The sequence below is a fragment of the Sardina pilchardus genome, chromosome 11, assembly GCF_963854185.1.
Source record: "Sardina pilchardus chromosome 11, fSarPil1.1, whole genome shotgun sequence".
In the NCBI taxonomy this organism is placed as follows: Eukaryota; Metazoa; Chordata; class Actinopteri; order Clupeiformes; family Clupeidae; genus Sardina; species Sardina pilchardus.
This window is the reverse complement of record NC_085004.1, coordinates 27,266,778-27,286,162: the sequence shown is the minus strand read 5'-3', so window position 1 is coordinate 27,286,162 and position 19,385 is coordinate 27,266,778. Positions and strand designations below refer to the sequence as shown.

The window sequence follows — 19,385 nt, the reverse complement described above, 5'->3', positions numbered from 1 at the left end:
CCTTTATCAGCTCATCACTTCTCATCTTACAGACTTCACCCATCCACTTTGCACCCCCCCCCCCACACACACACTATCTCTCTCTCTCTGTCTCTCTCTCTCTCTCTCTCTCTCTCTCTCTCTCTCTCTCTTTCTCATACACACACACATTTTTCCTCAGCGTATCTCTGTCCTATCTTTTCATCTCCTCTCCTCTTCATCTCCTCGTCCTGGAGGCCCAGGGTGTGGTGGGCTGGGCTGGGCTGGGCATGTCTCTATTAGTGATGGCAGGAGGCAGTGCAAGGCTGTGAGAGGCGACTCAGCTGGAGATGAGATCAATCACAGAGCAGCTTCAGCACAGCCGCCCACTTTAGCCCATAGTGTGCGTGCATGCCGCAGCTACTATAGGGGCAGCATGGAACATGTCTCTGCTGTACTCCGTTATACCGTCCACATTTTCTGTCTTTCTTTCTATGAAGGCAACAGAGATGATGTCATATAGCATGCACTGCACGTTACACATGGTTCTGCAGCTTTGACAGAGAGTGTTTTTTTTTTTAACAAACTGCGTATGCTGTAAATCTTGTGCCGTTTCAAACACACACGCTGCAGATGTGAGGTTTTCTCTTAATGTTTCCCTTGATGTCAATAACGGATAATGCAGCGTGTGTGGTTTTGTGGCAACGTCGTAGTGCTCTTATTGTAAAGACAGCACATGTGGATGGGTGTATCCATGTAAGGCCAGACAGCACATGTGGATGGGTGTATCCATGTAAGGCCAGAACAGGACTGCTCAAGATGAGGTGCCTCGGAAGGAGAGTTTTGTTGTTGTTTTGCAGTCAAGACTTGACTCTGATGTTCATGGTGGGGCTCTAGTGCCAGATCTTTTAATGTGTGCTGCATCAGTAATGCAGTCGCTGTTGATATGTTAATGCCAACATTCTGATGTAAACCTAAACATGGAGAAGCCACCTAAATGACTAAGAGAGATGTTCAAACAAGACATTTAGATGCGAGGCACGGATGTAAAACGAGGTGTTTTTACAATTTGATTTCAAAAGTATATCTTCCTAATTTGCAAATCCCTGTCAACCATTACATTGCATATCATAGTGCTGTGTCTAATTAGCATTGCTGAAAGGAGAAGGGTGCCTCCTGCATGCTAAATGAGGGAGGAGAGGAGAGGAGAGGAGAGGAGAGGAGAGGGAACGAGACAGATTGGGCTGCAGCCTCTGGCTAGAGGACTTCACAGCCAAAGTGGAGCACACACACTAGTGTGTTTATGTTTGTGTAAGAGAGAGGGAGAGAGGGGGGAGTGTGTGTGTTTATACTGTAGATATGTGTGTGTGACGGTGTATTTGTCTTTTTGTATGTATATTGGGGGCGGGAGTGTAGCATAAACATGTGTGAGTATGTAAGAGGTGTGTGTGTGTGAGAGAGCATATGTTGTGTGTGTACGTGTATACCTGTGCGTGCTGTGGGTATGCGTGTATGCATGTGTGCGTTTTGTGCCAGATGTCATAGACCTCACAGGGCTGGGGGTGGCTGGCGTGCTGCCCCCATAATGGCCTCTCCAACCACCCCCTGCAGAGTGCACTCTCAAAGGCCAACTTCAATCCGCCAGTATGGCCATCAGGACTTCAAACAGGGCCGCAGATGAGTGGGGGAGAGAGAGGGGACCTCGCGGCTGCTGCTGCTGCTGCTGCTCCACTGGACGCTGATGGAGCCTCTCTCCTCCCTGTCATCCCTCTCCACACCCCCAGGCCCTGCGCTCTCCGACTGAATGTTGAACACATTATAAAACACCCCATTCTGAAGGTTAATGAGAGTGTCAGTGACATTAGGATTCTGTTTAGTTTTTGCTATAGTGTCAGTTTTGACTGTGGGTGGAATTCGGATTAGGACAGAAGGGGTCTAACGGTTTAATGAGGGGGGTGAGACACCGTGCACTAATCAGCCAGGTGACTAAAGCACTCTAGCCCTCATTTTTAAATTGGATGGCAAAGGAAACTGTAGCTGATGTGCAATTACAGTGGCCTTTTAGCGACGATAAATGATGTTTACCCAAATAAGGTGCCCATCACAATAGATGATTATTCACCAATCACCAGAGAAGAACGCTGCTTTGTTGCCTCTGCATGAACATGTAACAAACCACTCTCACCAAGCATCAACATAAACACATCCATCCAACGTAAAAACATGCATTTCAATTCCCAGACAATATTAGTTTTGGAGTGTTTTGATGTACAATATCATCTTATCATTTTAGTGGTGAAATGCATTTCTAAATAGAGGAAATTCATTTTTAAATAAAAGTTCTATAGTTACATAGTATACATATATATTGTTAATAAATTAAAATTAAGTATGTACCGAATCAGCAATGAAAAGCAAGGGCTGAGTTTATGGCCAATATAGAGGTTCGCTGCTGCTGACCCAGTGGATTAATGCGAAGTGTCTCTCTTGCTTCCTTGTCGGTCCTCCACACAACTGCTGATAATCATCTTTTTAGTGATTTTAAGCACGTCCTCCTACTACTCATACTTGTAACCTAGCAACAACCTTTGTTTCTGTTTGTTCAGCATAACCCAGTCTTGACTGCACATAAATTGTATTGATGAGTCCCAGTGATAGCTTTCTATCGTTTACATGTTCTGTATATGACAACACTGGTATTAGTGGTTAAATAATAATAAAAAAAGACCTGTTCCATGGAATGGCTGGAAACTGGGAGAAACAGGCGTAGAGTAATTAAGGCATCACCACTGCAGATTGGCAGGTTGTTTTTCTGGTCGAAGCCTACGGGGAGAGAGAAGGGTAAAAAAGGACTGTGAAAGAGCAGCGTGAGATTTCTTTCTCTGTAATGACAGGAGAAAGAATGCCAGGCTTCATTATCGTGTGTGTGTGTGTGTGTGTGAGTGTGAGAGAGAGTGTGTGTGTGTGTGTGTGTGTGTGTCTCCGTTAAACTAGAATACTGCCTGCTGTTCGTGTGCAGTGGTGTGAGCAACACTGCTCTCTCCTTTCTCTCTTTCTCTTCATCGCCCTCTCTGTTTGTTACACTCATGCACACTCACTCACAAATACAGAAAGAAACACACACACACACACACACACACACACTTTTCATTTCTGAAGACGGAAAAACAAGAGAAGAAAAGGAAAGCAAAAAAACACACATCAAGTTCCCTTGCGTGTGAGAAGCAGTGTGCCACAGTTGGAGTACTGAGCATGCTCAGTTGGCGTCTCCACCGTAATGCTGATGTGAGCGGAATGTTAATGCAGTGCTGAGGGAATGCAGTGTCATCATGGCCGACTGAGTCTTCACAACCCCACCGGCTGATCTCACGCTAACAACAACACCTCCATGCCTTCCAGGAACTCAAGGACCACACTGTTCCTACGCTCGCTGCTGCACCGCGCAACTCAGTTATGACCCTGAAGATCCACTGTACTTTAAGTAGCCCTGGAGGTCTATTTGACTCCTGTAGAAGCTTCTACTCATTCTGTGGAGGGAAGAGGAAGGGATTAGTTCTGAGTTATGACTGTTGCTCCCGAATTAAAAAGCCCCCGGTCGAAGTCATCCCACATCATTTGGAGAGTTTGGCTAATCCTGGACTGAGGAGTAATTCCTCCGCACAGTGGAATGAGGGAAATGGTCAGGATAGGCTTGTGGTGAAGAGGATAGAGGAGTCAGGGGTGGAGGGTGGTGGGGGGGTTGGGATGCAGATGATCCATCCACCCCGATCCGGCCAGGGGTTTGCCTCCCTGACAGATGACATATGTTGCGGGAGGAGAGCCTGCTGTCTCCCTGCTGGCAACCAGAGAGAGAGATTTATTTTTAATCGGCCTGGCTGCTCGAAGAGCGTTCGATGATCCCTCGCGGTCTTCTTCCCAACACCTCCACCACGCGTGAGAGAAAGGACAGGGCAAAGGAGGCGTGGAGAAGAGAGGAGAGCAGAGGGGAGCCGGAGGAAAAGAGCGGAGGAGAAAAGAAGGGAGAGGAGAGGAGAGAGGGAAAACGTTCCCTTTCGGAAAGGATTAGAAAATGAACAGAAGAGGGGATAGATGTAGTGTGTAGAGGAGAGGACAAAGACAGAGACAGGGCCAGAGAGCGGAGGAGAAAAGAAGGGAGGAGAGGAGAGAAGGAAAACTTTCCCTTTCGGAAAGGATTATAAAATGAACAGAAGAGGGGATAGATGTAGTGTGTAGAGGAGAGGACAGAGACAGAGACAGAGACGGGGCCAGAGACAGAGACAGAGACAGGGCCAGAGAGAGAGACAGAGACAGGGCCAGAGAGAGAGACAGAGACAGGGCCAGAGACAGAGACAGGGCCAGAGAGAGAGACAGAGACAGGGCCAGAGAGGAGAGCGGAGGAGGACTGAGAGTGAGTGGTGCTGAGCTGAGGCAGGGAGATGCTCACTGCGGCTGTGGGGCTGGTAGAGGTCAGGCCGAGGGCTCTGGGAGGGTGTGTGTGTGAGTGTGTGTGTGTGAGAGGGGCGGGGTGTGTGTGTGTGTGTGTGTGTGGATGTGACACGTGAGATGCCTGTGTGACAGGCAGAGAGTGCCACTGCTGCTCAGGGTCTGCACTCTGCTGGGTAAATCATGCTGGGTCTTTTTTTGATGGTGTAGAAATGCAGGGAACGTTGTGTTGTTTAATGGAGGGAGAACAATTCTCTAATGCACCGATTCATTGTACAGAATACTGTAAATGGTTGAGTTCATTATTTTATTGTGTTACATTTTATCTGTGATGCTGAACACAGACAAGACTAGATCTATTCTGACACACATTATAAATCATGAACATGTAATGAATAGTTGATACATAAAATTGAAAAATGAATACCAAAACAAAAAGAACTGACAAGGAGAATGTAAACAGCTACCTTTCCTAAATCCAGCTCATTTGTCCTGTATGACCTATCCTCCTTGATCTCAGTTCAGCCAGATATCTCTCCTCTTCGCTGGTCCATGAAGCCTTGCTCAGATGAATAAGATTCCCCTTCGATCATTACAGAACCCTATATCTCCCTTAGGACGCAAGAGGAAGGGGGATGGGCAGGGGAAGGGGAAGAGGGCACGACAGGGCAGAGCAATGTCCACTGTGAGTCCAGCTGTCTCCTCCATTGTTGTATTCATTTGGCTCTTTCTGCGCCTCGCCCCTCTTTAGCGGCTGACAGAGCTGCCTGCCCTCTCCATCCCTCACGAGGCCGGCTCCACCTGCTCACGTGGGCCCCGGCCGTCCCCCTGGGACACCGTCAGGGATGCGGAGGCACAGCCAGCGCGGCAGGCGCAGGGGAGGGAGGAGAAATGGGCGACTACTAGTCTCTTAGCCAATTCATCCTTGCATGGTATTAACAGGTATTCAATCATCATCATCAGAGCTTGCAATGGCTCCCAGGGGGGAAAGGGGATTTGGAGAGGTGGGGCACATATGCATAATACTCACACTTACACATGAGCACAAGCTCTCAGGGTGATGTATGCATGCACAGGATGCATGCATGTAATTGTGTGTGCGTGCGCACGCACACACACACACACACACACACACACACACACACACACACACACACACACTCACCTAAAGCTTCTCCAGACTCCAGACATCTTTTGAAGTGTTTTCTAAGCTCTCTATCTTATTTCTGATATCTGAATCTGTGACGTGGAGTATAATTTCAAATGAAAGCTATAGCCATTGCCCAGAAAAGCAATCCAAAAAGGGTGTGAAACAATAGTGTTATACAACAGCTCTTCCAGCATCTCCTCTACATGTGTATATATGGCACATCTACAGTCTTGTGAGGCATGCCTCTGGGCCTGTTATCTCTTTTGGCTCAAATGTCTTTGTTTGTGGACCCCGGTCTGGCCAAAGCCCAGCATCTCGGGGTGTTCTCTGGAGCCGTGGGCTCTCATCCGAGCCGGTCAGGTCTCTGGCGAGCCAAGCCGAGCCGTGCGGATTGCTGACGCAGCGCTTTCCCAAGTGGCGCTCGTCTCTCGCCAGACAGGGGAGGGAGTCGGCGGAGGCAGGCGAGCAGGGGAATGACTGATGGGCCTTTAGCTACGCAGCCAATCATAAAGGCATAAATTCCCATTTAATGCCGCCCCACCCCAGACCCAGAGAGAAGCGTTGGCTACGGCTGGATGACATCCCCCCCCTCGATATGACTACGCATACAGATCAGGCCAGAGGGGAAAACAACATTGCCACAGTGGAGCTCAGGCAGAGTGAATAACTGGGGGGGGGGGGGGGTCGCGGTGATGCTACTGGCAGCTTCTCAGACTCAGCAGAAGCAGCTTCAGACTTCACCGCTGGCTGTGGGACGGTGGCATTTATTCCACAGCTGCCTTTTTTTTTTCCATGTCACTGGGTTCATTTCATTTGGCTTCATTTGGTCTCGTTTCATTAGATTTCGGCCCTCGTAAACGGCTTGTTGCGGAACCGCTGGCGGGAAGCGGCGCTCCCTTGCGATGCGAGAGCGCGTTCCTGTTTGTTGATGTGTTAATCATTCCCAATCAGTCTGGTCAGAGGAAAAGGATCAGCGCTCCGTAATGCTCCCTGAGCACCAAGGAAAAGGGACTTCATTTCTGTTGCCAATCATCCCAACCCCCACCACTCCTTTCCACTACCCCCTCCACCCCCCCCCCCCAAGTGGTAATTTGCCCGGTATTGATCGAGGCTAGGATTTTCATGACGTAATATGTCGCAATAAAACAAACACTTTCATGAATATTGTATGGTGTGGAGATATGCCTCGGAGTTAAGAAAACATTTGGGGGGAATTTTGCTCAAGGGAAACTGGCAGACCATGCAATAATATGGCAGAGCAGGAGAGAGTGGGAGGGAACTGGAAAATACTGTGGATTAAATAGAATGAAATATTGGCTGATTCCACCAAACTCAAGAGTAAACATTCTCACTAATAACGACTGTAAATAACCACAGTCTTTTTCTGTCTCAGTCGATGTTTATTCGTCCCTCATTAACCTTTTCATTTTCTGTTCTTTAATTGTGTCTCTTTAAGTTGACTACGATTCAGCGCTTGGAGGCACTGACTCTGAACCATGAAGGAAATTCAAATCTCACTCTATTAAATTGTTGGCGAGCCATGTGGAAAAATGGAAGTGTGGTCTTGCTCTTGTACATGCTGATAAAGATGTTTGACTGAAACGGTTCTCTCAGCACATTCTGTTACTCTGTTTCCACTTTAATCAATGGCAAATAAGCACAGCATTACTGACATCAGTCAACAAACCATCTGCATCATTTTCCCTAAGTGTTTTTAAGAGAGTGTTTTACCTGTAGTCTGACTACAGATGGAAAGGGAAAACTGAAAAATGAGTGGGGGCATATTTGTGGTCAGTGAATGAGTGAGTGCGTGTGTGTGTATTGGGTGGGAGGTCTCAGGATTGTAAGGCTGATGTGCCTTTGAAACTCTTGAATAATTCAGATGAGGCTATTGATCCTGCCCTATGTACCCTGCAGACTGTGTGTGTGTGTGTGTGTGTGTGTGTGTGTGTGTGTGTGTGTGTGTGTGTGTGTGAGTGTGCGTTTAAAGGGAAGGGAGGAGTAATTGATTACAGCAGAGCCAGGTCCTGATCACAGCCTGAACACACACACACACACACACACACACACACACACACACACGCACACAGTGAAATATGAGTCCTTCCCTGATTGCATACTGTATGGTTCAGCAGGACTGTCCTGCAGAGGACACGTAAAGGGTAGGAGGGCAGGCCTCGCGTGTGTCCCGCTGGAGCGGTCAGGGAGACACTGTCTGGCCAGCCTGTCTCATCTCCCCCGCGTCCCCATCCGTCTCATCCGTCTCTCCGTCTCTCTGGAAGCACTCAGTATAATCAATGTGCCCGAGAGCATCCGTGTGTAATACCACTGAGCTATCACCTCACACACACATACACACACACACACACACACACACACAACACACACACACACAACACACAACACACAACACACAACACACAACACACAACACACACACACACACACACACACACACACACACACACACACACACACACACACACACACATACACACAACACACACACACACACACACACATGAATGCAGTGTCTACTTTAGAGGAGAGTCCATCCATGCGTCCAGAGTTGGCCCGGAATTGCCCGTCTATATTCAGATGTCTGATGGACGATGAGTGTATCTTCCATCAAGGGAGGCATTAATAAACGATCATAGAGGCAGGGCACGGTGACGATCATCCCAAAGCATGTATTCATTTCATATCTGGTTCACAATGACGATCAGCTGCTGTTTGACAGCAACCATAGCTCTGGGTGTGATGGCCAGGGATAGTTTCAGACGGATGCAAAATGGCCTCACCAGTAACCACACAGTTGGGTGTGGCAGCCGCAAATATGAACCAGTTGTCAGGGATTGAAGTCATGGCAGTGGTGGTCTTCAGGAGGCTATATATAGGCCATGTTAATTATGTGGAAAGATTAAGGGTTATTTATAACTTCCATATGGAGAATGCCCCACAAAATACTGTATACCTGTCACTATACTGTATGTGTGCAATCCATTTTGTAATAAGATTGTATTTATGTTATAGACATTTGTTTTATAAGCTATGCTAAAGAATCAGTCATATAAGGATGGTCCTAGAACAAAAAATATTAATGTTGAAATGCAAGAAGCCGATGGATCTTTGATGTGAGCATTTTAGAAGTGAAAGCCTCTTCTATGATAAATCTATGCTATTCCAGTAACAGCACTCTCCATCCCACTGTATTGTGTCTCTGGGACTCTGTGCCAAGCTAGGCAGAGTACTATCAGTGTCTGGTGACTATTTGGGCAGACCCCCAACAGCAGCTGCTACACTGGCAATCACAGCTGTGTGTGTGTGGGGGGGGGGTATTTGTGTCTGTTTGTGTGTGTGTGTGTGTGTGAACCCCACCCCACCCAATCCAAACTTTAACTGTTCTATTCAGCCTCTTGTATTTTGGGTGTTCAGAGCTTTCGGCTCAGTCCAGTGTTTTGAGCTGTGCGTATCTGTCTGGATCAAAGCCATTTATAAATGGATATGAAGGGATTCACCTGAAAGCAAAATGGATCTATTTTTAATGGGGCGCCAGACTGATGTGATTGGTTTGAATTACTTGTCTTGCCTTCCTCTTGTACTGTGCTAAATAAGGACAACATGACTGACAAACTAAGATACTAACCAACAAATAAGGGGAGCATTCGGAGCTTCGTACTTATGTTTTGGAGAATGAACTATGAGGTGAGAAGCTACTCAAAGGTAAGGTTTATCTTCATGTGTTTAGACTGGTCAGCCATGCCTATGGGTAGGCTGTCATGTAGAGCAAACCCTGCATACATGGGAGTGTGTGTGTGTGTGTGTGTGTGTGTGTGTGTGTGTCTGTATCTGTGTGTGTGTGTGTTTGTATGTATGCACGCGCACGCGTAAATATCTATACATGTGTGGGAGAGTTCATGGGTATGTTCATGTGAGAGGAGGGATTCTATGGATCTCAATAATGCTACATGCGCTGTATGTGCTGAGTGTGAGAATAGGAGTCCAGCGTGTGAATTGGAATGAGCTGATGAGCTGAGAGGGAAGATTAATTCCTCTCCTAATGTCTCATCTGAGCCTCGCTCACGGCTCGTATTGATCACAGAAACAACACACACCCTGTGAGCAGCTGATCCCACTATAGATCTGACCCTGAACCAACGCATCAGGCTGAGCCTCCAACTGGGCTCCCACACAAAGACCTCGTCTTCTCCACGCCACCCAAACTAGCCTGCCACTGAGAACTGATAGAAGAGAACAGAGTAGAATACATGCCAACGTATGCACAGGGTGTACCAACCGAAGAGTCCCTTAGAGACAAATAACCTGGGCAAGTGTAACTGATTATGATGGAATGTATATTGACTACCGTTTGGAGATCTTTACTTAGGTGAGGTTGCACTGATGCAGACCAAAGACTTACATAAGGGGAGCTCTTACTGTGTTCCTCTACCCTGCATTGATTATGTCCCGCTGCTCTCCAAACTACAGATGTTTGAAAGAGAAATGAGGCGTAAATGATCCTGTGAGCAGCGGAGGGGCACCGTTTCAGCTGGGTTAGTGAGGGAGTCAGAGGGCTGCACATGGCATGGTCTCAGATCTGGGTTATGTCTTAGATTATTTTTTTTTTAGTTTTGTGAGAATAATTAAATCTTATAGATGCACTAAGCTATATTTGCTGGTAAGACTGCGGGTAGGCTATGTGTTTTGACTAAAACTACACACAACTACACACAATCTTACTCTCACTCACACATGCACGCACGCACACACACACACACACACACACACACACACACACACACACACAAACACACATACTCCACTGGCCCCACCCACCCTTTTTGCCTGACCGACGCACGCTCGTAGGATTGCGCGTTCGCAACGCTCGCAGGACACACACGGTAGCTACACACAGAGGAGCATCCTCCACGGTAGGTGTCATTCTGTCGGTGCGCGTATTCACGTCTGTCTTGTCAATGCCTTTCACCTTGCAAATCAGGTCATCGCTCGTATCATATAGCCTTTTTAACGGTACGGAATATGTGTAAGATACGATGCCATCGCCTGCATGTGTAGACTTCCAGCACCTGCTGTGATCGATGCTTGGATAATTTGTAGTGGTGAGGGAAGGCGGCGAACTCTCGGTATCCGGCGAAAATGCAGTAAAAATCTAGCGGCCGCTTTCTGTTTGCATGCGACTCGGTTGCTTTTCATCGGATCATATTAGGTCTCGAATGTCAAGCACACCTTGCACTGCTCTGATATATAGAATGTGAATCGTGGTACTGTTATTGAAAAAGAAAGGATTTCATAATTAGGGGAGGGCTAGTTCAAATTTCATAGACGCAGGGTTTGTAGTGTCCTTGAACAGTCGATTATACCATCCGTGGTGATGTGATTCCGACAGGGTAAGAAGGATTTCTTTAACCAGTGCGCATTCATGCCAATAGTGCACGCTGTTGATTCACAATCAAATTGTATGCAAAATCACTGTAGTGTGTCGGGTTGGTCTGATAAGAACTAGCAACCAGGGCATGGTTCAGATGACTCCATAAATGAAAAGCGCCCCGTCAAGATACTTTGGTGACCTAATTTGAGCTCAAGCTTCCATTACCTTATAAACAGGGCATCTCTCCAAGTGAGAGCTACAGATGTGCTGCCATAATCCTACTCTATATTCAGTTCTCTTCCCGAATTTATGTAAATCCCCAGACACGTAGGCCTCAGTTGACTCGTAGCGGTCAGTGGAATGAATATCCTATCAAGTTATCTGTCTTAAACAATCAGGACCAAGTAATATTTTTCGTTACTGAATCCGAGTAGATGCGTAACTCTATGACTGTATGCAGAGATGCCCCTGTCACCTTACTGGATGCAGAGATGCCCTGTCACTTTACCAGGCTAGGTTGCAGCTTAGCCTTCACTAAACCTGTAGAATCTCACCTACTGTAGTTTTGTCGTAACAAGGGCATCTAAAATATCTGAGCACACTCGGCTAGCCTACGACTGCCGGGATTCACGGAGTATTGACGTAAAGAGATAGGCCTCCATAATATGTCCAGTTTCCCTCTTGCCAGGGACAAGATTGTCGGTGCCTGATCAGTGACTGAACAAGATGCTATTCCACGTAACGTTAATTAGAGGATGATGCACGTTAAAAGCTTTGAGCAGCTGCGCTTTGTTTGAGACGTCTTCCTTTTTTCACTAAAGAATCACTGGAGACCGTGGCATTGTATTCATCTGACATTTTGTGGCGAGTAGAGGTAGCAGAGTTTGAAGAGAATTTTTTTTTGAGATGGCATTCACATAATGGACGTATAAGAGGTTTAAATAGCGTCACTCTCCCCCACCCACCGTCTCCCGGCACCTGTCAGAATGCTTGTTCTTCTATGAAACATTTTAATCATGACTGTTGGAGTGCATATTATATTCATGTAAATGTACCCATGCAGAGCAGCCATTTTATAGGCCTACCTAAGGATTTGGGTACTCTTAGACAGAGTTTTGTCTTGATTGTGTGGAAGATGAGGGTATTAGTTTTTAACATTGTCACAACAGCAGTCTCAACAGCATTGTGATGTAGCCTATGATAGATCAAACAAGACTGAAAAAAAACATATTTCAGTAGCTGTTCTAAGAGGTTCATCATCAGACAATTTACCCAGCATTTGAACTCCAGTTCTTGTCTTTGTCCAGTTGTCTTTTTTTCAGTGTGTGGGGAAATATGTGGGATGGAGCATATTTCCTAGAATATAAGCTGCATACATGATTGTAGGATTATGAAGGTTGAGCTGTATTAGAAGAGATGTCTGTGTGTGTGTGTGTGTGTGTGTGTGTGTGTGTGTGTGTGTGTGTGTGTGTGTGTGTGTGTGTGTGTGTGTGTGTGTGTGTATGTATGCTTCAGAGAGAGAGGTGTTTGGATTACTGGAGGTGATTGAGTGAAAGAGTGAGTGTGTGTATGTGAGAGAGAAAGTAACAGAGAGAGACAGATGATTGAGAGTGAGAAGTGTGTGCCTGTGTGTGTGTGTGTGTGTGTGTGTGTGTGTGTGTGTGTCTGTAAGGGTGTAGCATGGTTCTGCTGAGCGACTCATGGGACATGGGGGGTGTTTTCTACGGAAGGCCTCTTAGCACCTGTGCACTACAGCTCCACTCCAGGAAGAATATAAGAGCGGATATAAGCTCTCTATTTAACGCCTGCAGCAGAGCCCTATTTAGCCGGCCCGGAGTGCTTCTTTAACTTTAAACGCTTTTCGTCTACTTACACAGCTCATCACTGAACGCTTCTGTATAAATCTGAATCTGAATCTGAGGCACAACAGCAGTCTTAAATTGGAAGGTGCTTAAGGTGATTCAGGAAGGTCTCAATTCTGAACTGTTTCCCCAAAATATTTTTTTTGCAGGTATGAAGGAAACAGGGAAGATTATCTGTTACATTACTTGGTTTTCTTTGAACAGTCTGGTTACTAGTTTATTAGCAACTTGTTGATGATAATCATTGTAAGCCTAACTAAAAGTCTCAGTTGTGTTTTAGCAGGTTATGTTCTTAGATGCATTAGTGTGCTCAGGTGAAATTGAAAAACATACAATAGACAGCGTTTGGTTTGTTTTCCTCATTACTGGCCTGTTTAAACAGAAGATAAGTGATGAGCACACCCATTACAAGATCACAGCTTAAGCCTATTTATAGTTTAAAAGCGCAAATGGTAAAAGGCAGGATGAATATATTAGCGGGTATTTATTTCGCTTGGTTTAGTTCCTGTAAAATTACCTCAGTGTTACCTCTCGTCTCATCCAGTGTAGTGCAAGAGGAGGCCTGTACATGACTGACTTTGGCTGCTCATATAACCTGAACATGTGAGATTAGCTGATTTGGTTCCCAAATGTATTCATACAGACATAATTATTGAATTAGTTTGATTTGATTAGATTAGATTTGACATAAACCATGCTTATGAAATGAAAGCCAGGTTATTTCCAACAACTGTTTTTCACTTTGCTCAGAAGTAGCAAGTGTTGTTGATCACTGTTACCTGTGCTTTAATTCTTAAAAGGTGTAAGGCATTAATTATCAAAACAAATTATGGAGAAGGCTCTAAAGAGAATACAACACTTATGTATTATACTGTCCAGCTCAAAATACTTGAAATACAAAAAATGTCTTGGAAAAAAGAATAACATCAGATTTTGTGTGCATCTATTTTTAGAACTAGTAAAAGATGTCTGGGAAAACAGCTTGTAGAATGATCTGTTTCTGCTGTAAAATGTTGTTGTTTTTACAATGAAGCACTCCTAAAACAAGGACCAATTAAGGAGACTTGTTCACTAATGCACAGAATCTTTTAAAGCTAGAACAAAAGCATTTAAAGTTCCGTTTATAGCTTCCCCAATGCATCTTCTCTGCACAAACACATAACTGCTAACACAAGCCTACTAATTGGCTTGGATAGATTTGTGGAGTTCTGTGTTGTCTATCACTCAGCAAGTCCAGTGGGAATAAGTCCATGCTGAGAAAGGTTTCATTGGTTTGGCCATGATTAAGATGTGGGTTGTAATGGATTAAAGGCAGATACATCCAGCCCTCCTCTAAACCACTCGCCTTAGATAATGCAGAAAAACTGGGGCACTCTCTGTCTGGCTTGCTTTCTCTCTCTCTATTTCTATCAACCCATCTACCTCCATTTGTTTGTTTCTTTCTTTCTTATCCTCTCAAGAGAAAGACAAGGGAGAGACAGGTAGAAAGAGAGAGAGAGAGAGAGAGAGAGAGAGAGAGAGAGAGAGAGAGAGGGAAAGGGAGAGAGCAACAGTGGATGGAAAGGTCAGAGAATAGATGTCTGTTTTGCTGAGAGGGCACTCACATCATGAAGGGCAACGGAACGTAGCGTGGTGAAAACATGGTCATATAGCCTGTCATTTTAACCAGAGTTGGGGCAGTGTCATCTCCGAACAGCCAGTCAGCCCAAGGCGTGAGCGAAAATGGAAATCAGCAAGTGGAAAATTGTCATAGAGGTGTATTGATGTATTTTTTTGTGATTAATGGCTAAGAACATTTCAGCCCTTGTCTTCAGCTGGTTTGGATTTAACTTTGTTAACAGGATCTGAAATCATTTAAAAGTCAGTTAGAAGACACAGACTTCCAGCAAAATGACAATAATCAAATGAAGTGATAAAAACACACTGGACTGTGCACTAATCTGTTGTGTGCTGCTGTTTGAATGTTCACTCAAGGGAGGGTGCTGTCCTGGGTGCTGAAGCTCAGCCCTTTTCTTAGCACAAATCACTACAAATGTAATTTCCCACTCAGAAGCCCTGGCATTTGCATTCGTTCCACGCTGGATATCATAGTCTGTAATGCAACCTGGTGCCGACGTAAAAAAAACAAAAAACATCTTCACTGAAACAGGGGTTGAGTCAAAGAATAATTCAGTTACACTCTCCATTAGTGTCTCACCTCATAGACCCTGAATGACCAGCACATTGACATACCTTTGATCAACCCCGTGTGTAGCTTATCTCTGGCTGGGTTGTTCTCCCTCTGTAGCTCTGGTCTAGCGTAAGCACCCAAATGAGCTTCTCCCCTCCCCTCCTCCTGATGAAAAAGCAGAGGACACAAACAAACAACTAGCACATGTAGAGTGTGAATGATTGTGTTCTTTTTTTTTGCTTACCATGCTCCAGTGATGTGCTGTTCTCACTGGGAGTCTATAAGGTCAGGCATGGCTACTGGGCACTAACACAGACACACAGACGCAGACACACACACACACACACACCCTCTAATTAGGCCATATTTCTCCCAGCCCATACGTGACCAGCGCTGCACGGTCCGGCACGGAGGGTCCCCCATGTCAGTTCCGCTTCCTTCAAAGCTGGCGGGGCTGGGCGTGAACTCGGTTCAAGCGTGGCATTTGAACGGCCCTGGCTCCCACTCGAGCTCCCCCCTCGGCTCCAGAGGAGTGTCGGAAGGGGGGAGAGGGGGTCATTTGGTGTGTAAGAGCGCTGTCTCAGGCGGATAATGTGCCAGTCACTCGGGCCTCCTTCTGCTCTAGGTGAGGGTTCAGAGGGAATGGAAAACTTATCAGGGTATAGCAGTTTTCATAACAATAAAATGTGTTTCATAGATACTGGGGGTGATTTCTCAGTCTATGTGCTCTATGAAGCATGCTTTAGAGATCGTATTGGTTATGAGTAGTCATATATTATTCTTACCAATATTAAGATCCTAGCACAGGATTATTGCCCACCTTTGTGTATCTACATACAGAGATCATTCAAAATGACAAAAATACAAACTACAGCACTACAGACAGAAATACAAACTACAGCACTGCTGTCCGTCCTGTGATCTTTTGCAACTAATGAAATCTGAATCTAATTTACTGCCTGCGATATGTCACCCTTAAGCTGATGTAGACACGTTTTAATGCTATTATGAGGTGACTGGGAGGGTATGACGGAGCTGTCACAGCTAAGCTGTCACAGGCTCTGGCAGTCAAGAGATGAGGTTAGTATATTCAGCCTCATGATTTTCCAGGGAGTGAGATTTCAAGGTCAAGCTGACAAGCCATCCCTTGATAGTTCTTGATAGTTTAGGCGCTTCCTCCTGGATGAGCTAAATAGAGAGGAGGATTCGGGGGAGGGGAGACCTTTTTGGTTCAATCCAATAACTGATATTTCTGGACCACTTGGATTTTGAGCAAGTCTATGACAGCACAAGTAATTTGGGTAAAACACGTAGAGATGCAATATACTGTAGTGCCTTTTCCAAATTGTAACAGTTGATCAGAGGAAATTAGGTATTTAGGAACACATATTTTTTTATTTGTACTTAAGACATAGTGAATAGTGCATGTAACATTTCAGTTTTGTTGGCTCATTTTCTGGTTCACAAAAATAACAATTTGTGAAAATAAAAAAACATGGGTCATGGATTTTTATTTCTTTCCATTTTTGGATGTGAGTAGCTATACATGGTCCTTTTATTCATATGCAAATTGCACATTCATCATTTCCCACTTGAATTGTTCAGCAAAGAAAACTACATATTATTCTCCTGGGTTGGGGGATTATTTCTACTCTAGTTGCTTGTTCAGTAGGGCAGCATAATGCTGAACTAGCCTGGAAATGTATTTACTATCTTTAGTCTCTCATTAACATAAACACACACACACACACACACACACACACACACACACACACACACACACACACACACACACACACACACACACACACACACACACACACACACACACACACACACACACACACACACACACACACACACACACACACACACACACACAGGGTATGCTGCTCATGTGTCTGTGGCTCTTCCCACCAAGTACATACGCAAGCACACTGGTATGCTTTGTCTTCTGCAGTTTGAGTGGGAACAAAAAAGAAGAGAGAAAGAAAGTGCAAATGTGAGAATGATTGTGGTTGTGAAAGTGTGTGTGTGTGTGTGTGTGTGTGTGTGTGTGTGCCAGTAGGAGTGATTACAGTGAAGGGTTGGGTCCTGCCAGCTCTCCTGGGTTTTTAGTTTTAGCTTCCTGACACACATCTCTTGTGTTTGTCTGTTGGAAAGTGAAAGTGTAAACAACACAGGCTTGGCCGTGCCAGCTCTGGTCCCCCTTTCCCCTCCCTCCCACTACACACAAAAGCACACGGATACACACACACACACACACACACACACACACACACACACACAAACACCCACCCACACACACACACACACACATACACACAAACAAACACCCACCCACACACACACACACACACACACACACACACACACACACACACACACACACACACACACACAAACAAACAAACACCCACACACACACTCATACGCATGCCCACACACTACAGTCTGCCATGGAAATTACCCAGTGCCAGTGTGACGCATTACTCTGATTTCACCTGGTAACACAAATGAAACTAGATTAAAACACGCGTACACACACACACACACACACACACACACACACACACACACACACACACACACACACACACACACACACACACTTGCTTTCAGTGTGTGGCTGGTAAATGCGCATCTCTGCCTGTCTGAAGTAGACTCTGTTAGTGCTGCTCCTACTGCTGCTGCTGCTTCATCGACTCACACGCTCTGCTCTGCCTTCTCCCAGGGAGAGAAGGAGAGAAGGAGAGGAGAGGAGAGGGGGAGCGTGGGTATTTTTTCCCTCCTCCTCTCTCAGAAATGCTGCAATGCGTCGCCCAGCAGCACCAACAGTGGGTCAGTGTTACGCGGCTGCCGGCAACAGCCAGCTAATCGTACCCATGGCAACAGCCAATGAGATGGGCTCGTTGGAGATTTGCAATATTTGTCGAGGTGACTGCCGTCGAATAGGAAGAGGCAGATGTTTAAGGATTAAGATGTTGCCACTGTGAAGGCTAGTCAGCAGAAGAGAAATGGATAGGTATATTTGTAGTGTGGGGGAGTAGCAGCATGGCAGGTTGATAAAGATGCTGAAGCACTCAGTGGTATTCATAGCATGGTGACCCAAAAATAGAGCTTCTAGATATTTCTGTCAGCTTCTTTGTAATGGGCCTAAAGGCCCCTTGCTCAGACAATTCCATTAGCATCCTTATAGGTATTTTCAGCATCTGTTCATTTTCATATCATAGGGTGTTGGCCCATCACAGGGTTTTGTTTATGGACCGTGCATGAAAGATTTATTCAGTTCAGAGTTTTACATACATCTTAGTTGTCAGTGTTTTACACAAGGCCGAGGATTTCTCTAGACATGGAGAAGTGACTATTCTTCTTTAATTGCAGCAGTTTATAGTAAAACTGATAATAGTATTGTACTGTAGCTGCTCTCCTATTATAGTTAAACATTTCTATGGATATATTTTTTAGATGTTAATTTGCAAGATTGACTAACATCTTTTCATTATTCTTTTTTTCCAGGACAAAGAATCCTACAATACAAGAGTGATGTTCTTGAAACTGTTGTCTTAGTCAACCCCACGGAGGACACAACTGCTTCTGAGGTGAGATACGACGACGCTATGCCGCTGTCTATGTGAGCTCTGGTCCCTTTGGGAATCTGCTTGTGCTTAGATTGTGTTCAGAGGTGAAGGACATACTGACAGCTGATGACAAATGGTTCATTATTATGGAACATGTTACCAAAGAACACAAATGCATATTTTGCAAGCCAGTGCTTGCTCACACTGTTCTCTAGAGACTGGAATAGTATGTGAAGCCAACTAAAAAGAGAATACCCTGTGTATTACATCTTACATACTGTACAGTCTAAGACATTTCATGTTTTTAAGTGCCCCAATGACTATGGTCCAATTAAGTGTGGCACTAATCACAGAAGTGAAAACATCCTGATGAATATTGTTCAGTGCTCTAGTATTTTAGAAACTGCGTAATATATTCTATTTGTGTACAGAAAATCCATAATGAGATATTTTTTAATTAATTGCTCTGGTTCTGTTCTGATCAATTATTTAACTATTACCAAAAAACAATAATGATTAAATTGAAATCTAGAAATGCAATTAAAAATACATATTGTAACTATTCTCTCTCTCTCTCTCTCTCTCTCTCTCTCTCTCCTCTGTGGAGCAGATTCGTTCTCTGCTCACAGACTCTGCTGGGCAGAAGCTTCTTGTGCTCAGTGGTCAAACGTCAGATCAGGCTGGTGACATCATACTGCAAAGTGGAGTCTTCACCAGCAAGAATTTCTCAGACATCATTGCTGATCCTGTGGTAAGGGGGGAGATGTAATATAACCTAATGTGAAAGTTATTCTGGATATTTTAAAACAAGTGCTGTGTGTAGAAAATAAGA

The 19,385-nt window shown here is 45.1% G+C and overlaps 1 protein-coding gene across 1 annotated transcript in view; it reads left to right on the top strand.

The window, feature by feature from the left end:
• Positions 1-19,385, top strand: part of map1aa (microtubule-associated protein 1Aa) — a 36,615-nt gene that overhangs the window by 4,063 nt on the left and 13,167 nt on the right. The window contains exons 3-4 of the mRNA XM_062548749.1: positions 18,492-18,574; positions 19,164-19,304. Of these exons, the coding sequence (XP_062404733.1) occupies positions 18,492-18,574; positions 19,164-19,304 (224 nt within the window). The remainder of the gene's footprint in view (positions 1-18,491; positions 18,575-19,163; positions 19,305-19,385) is intronic.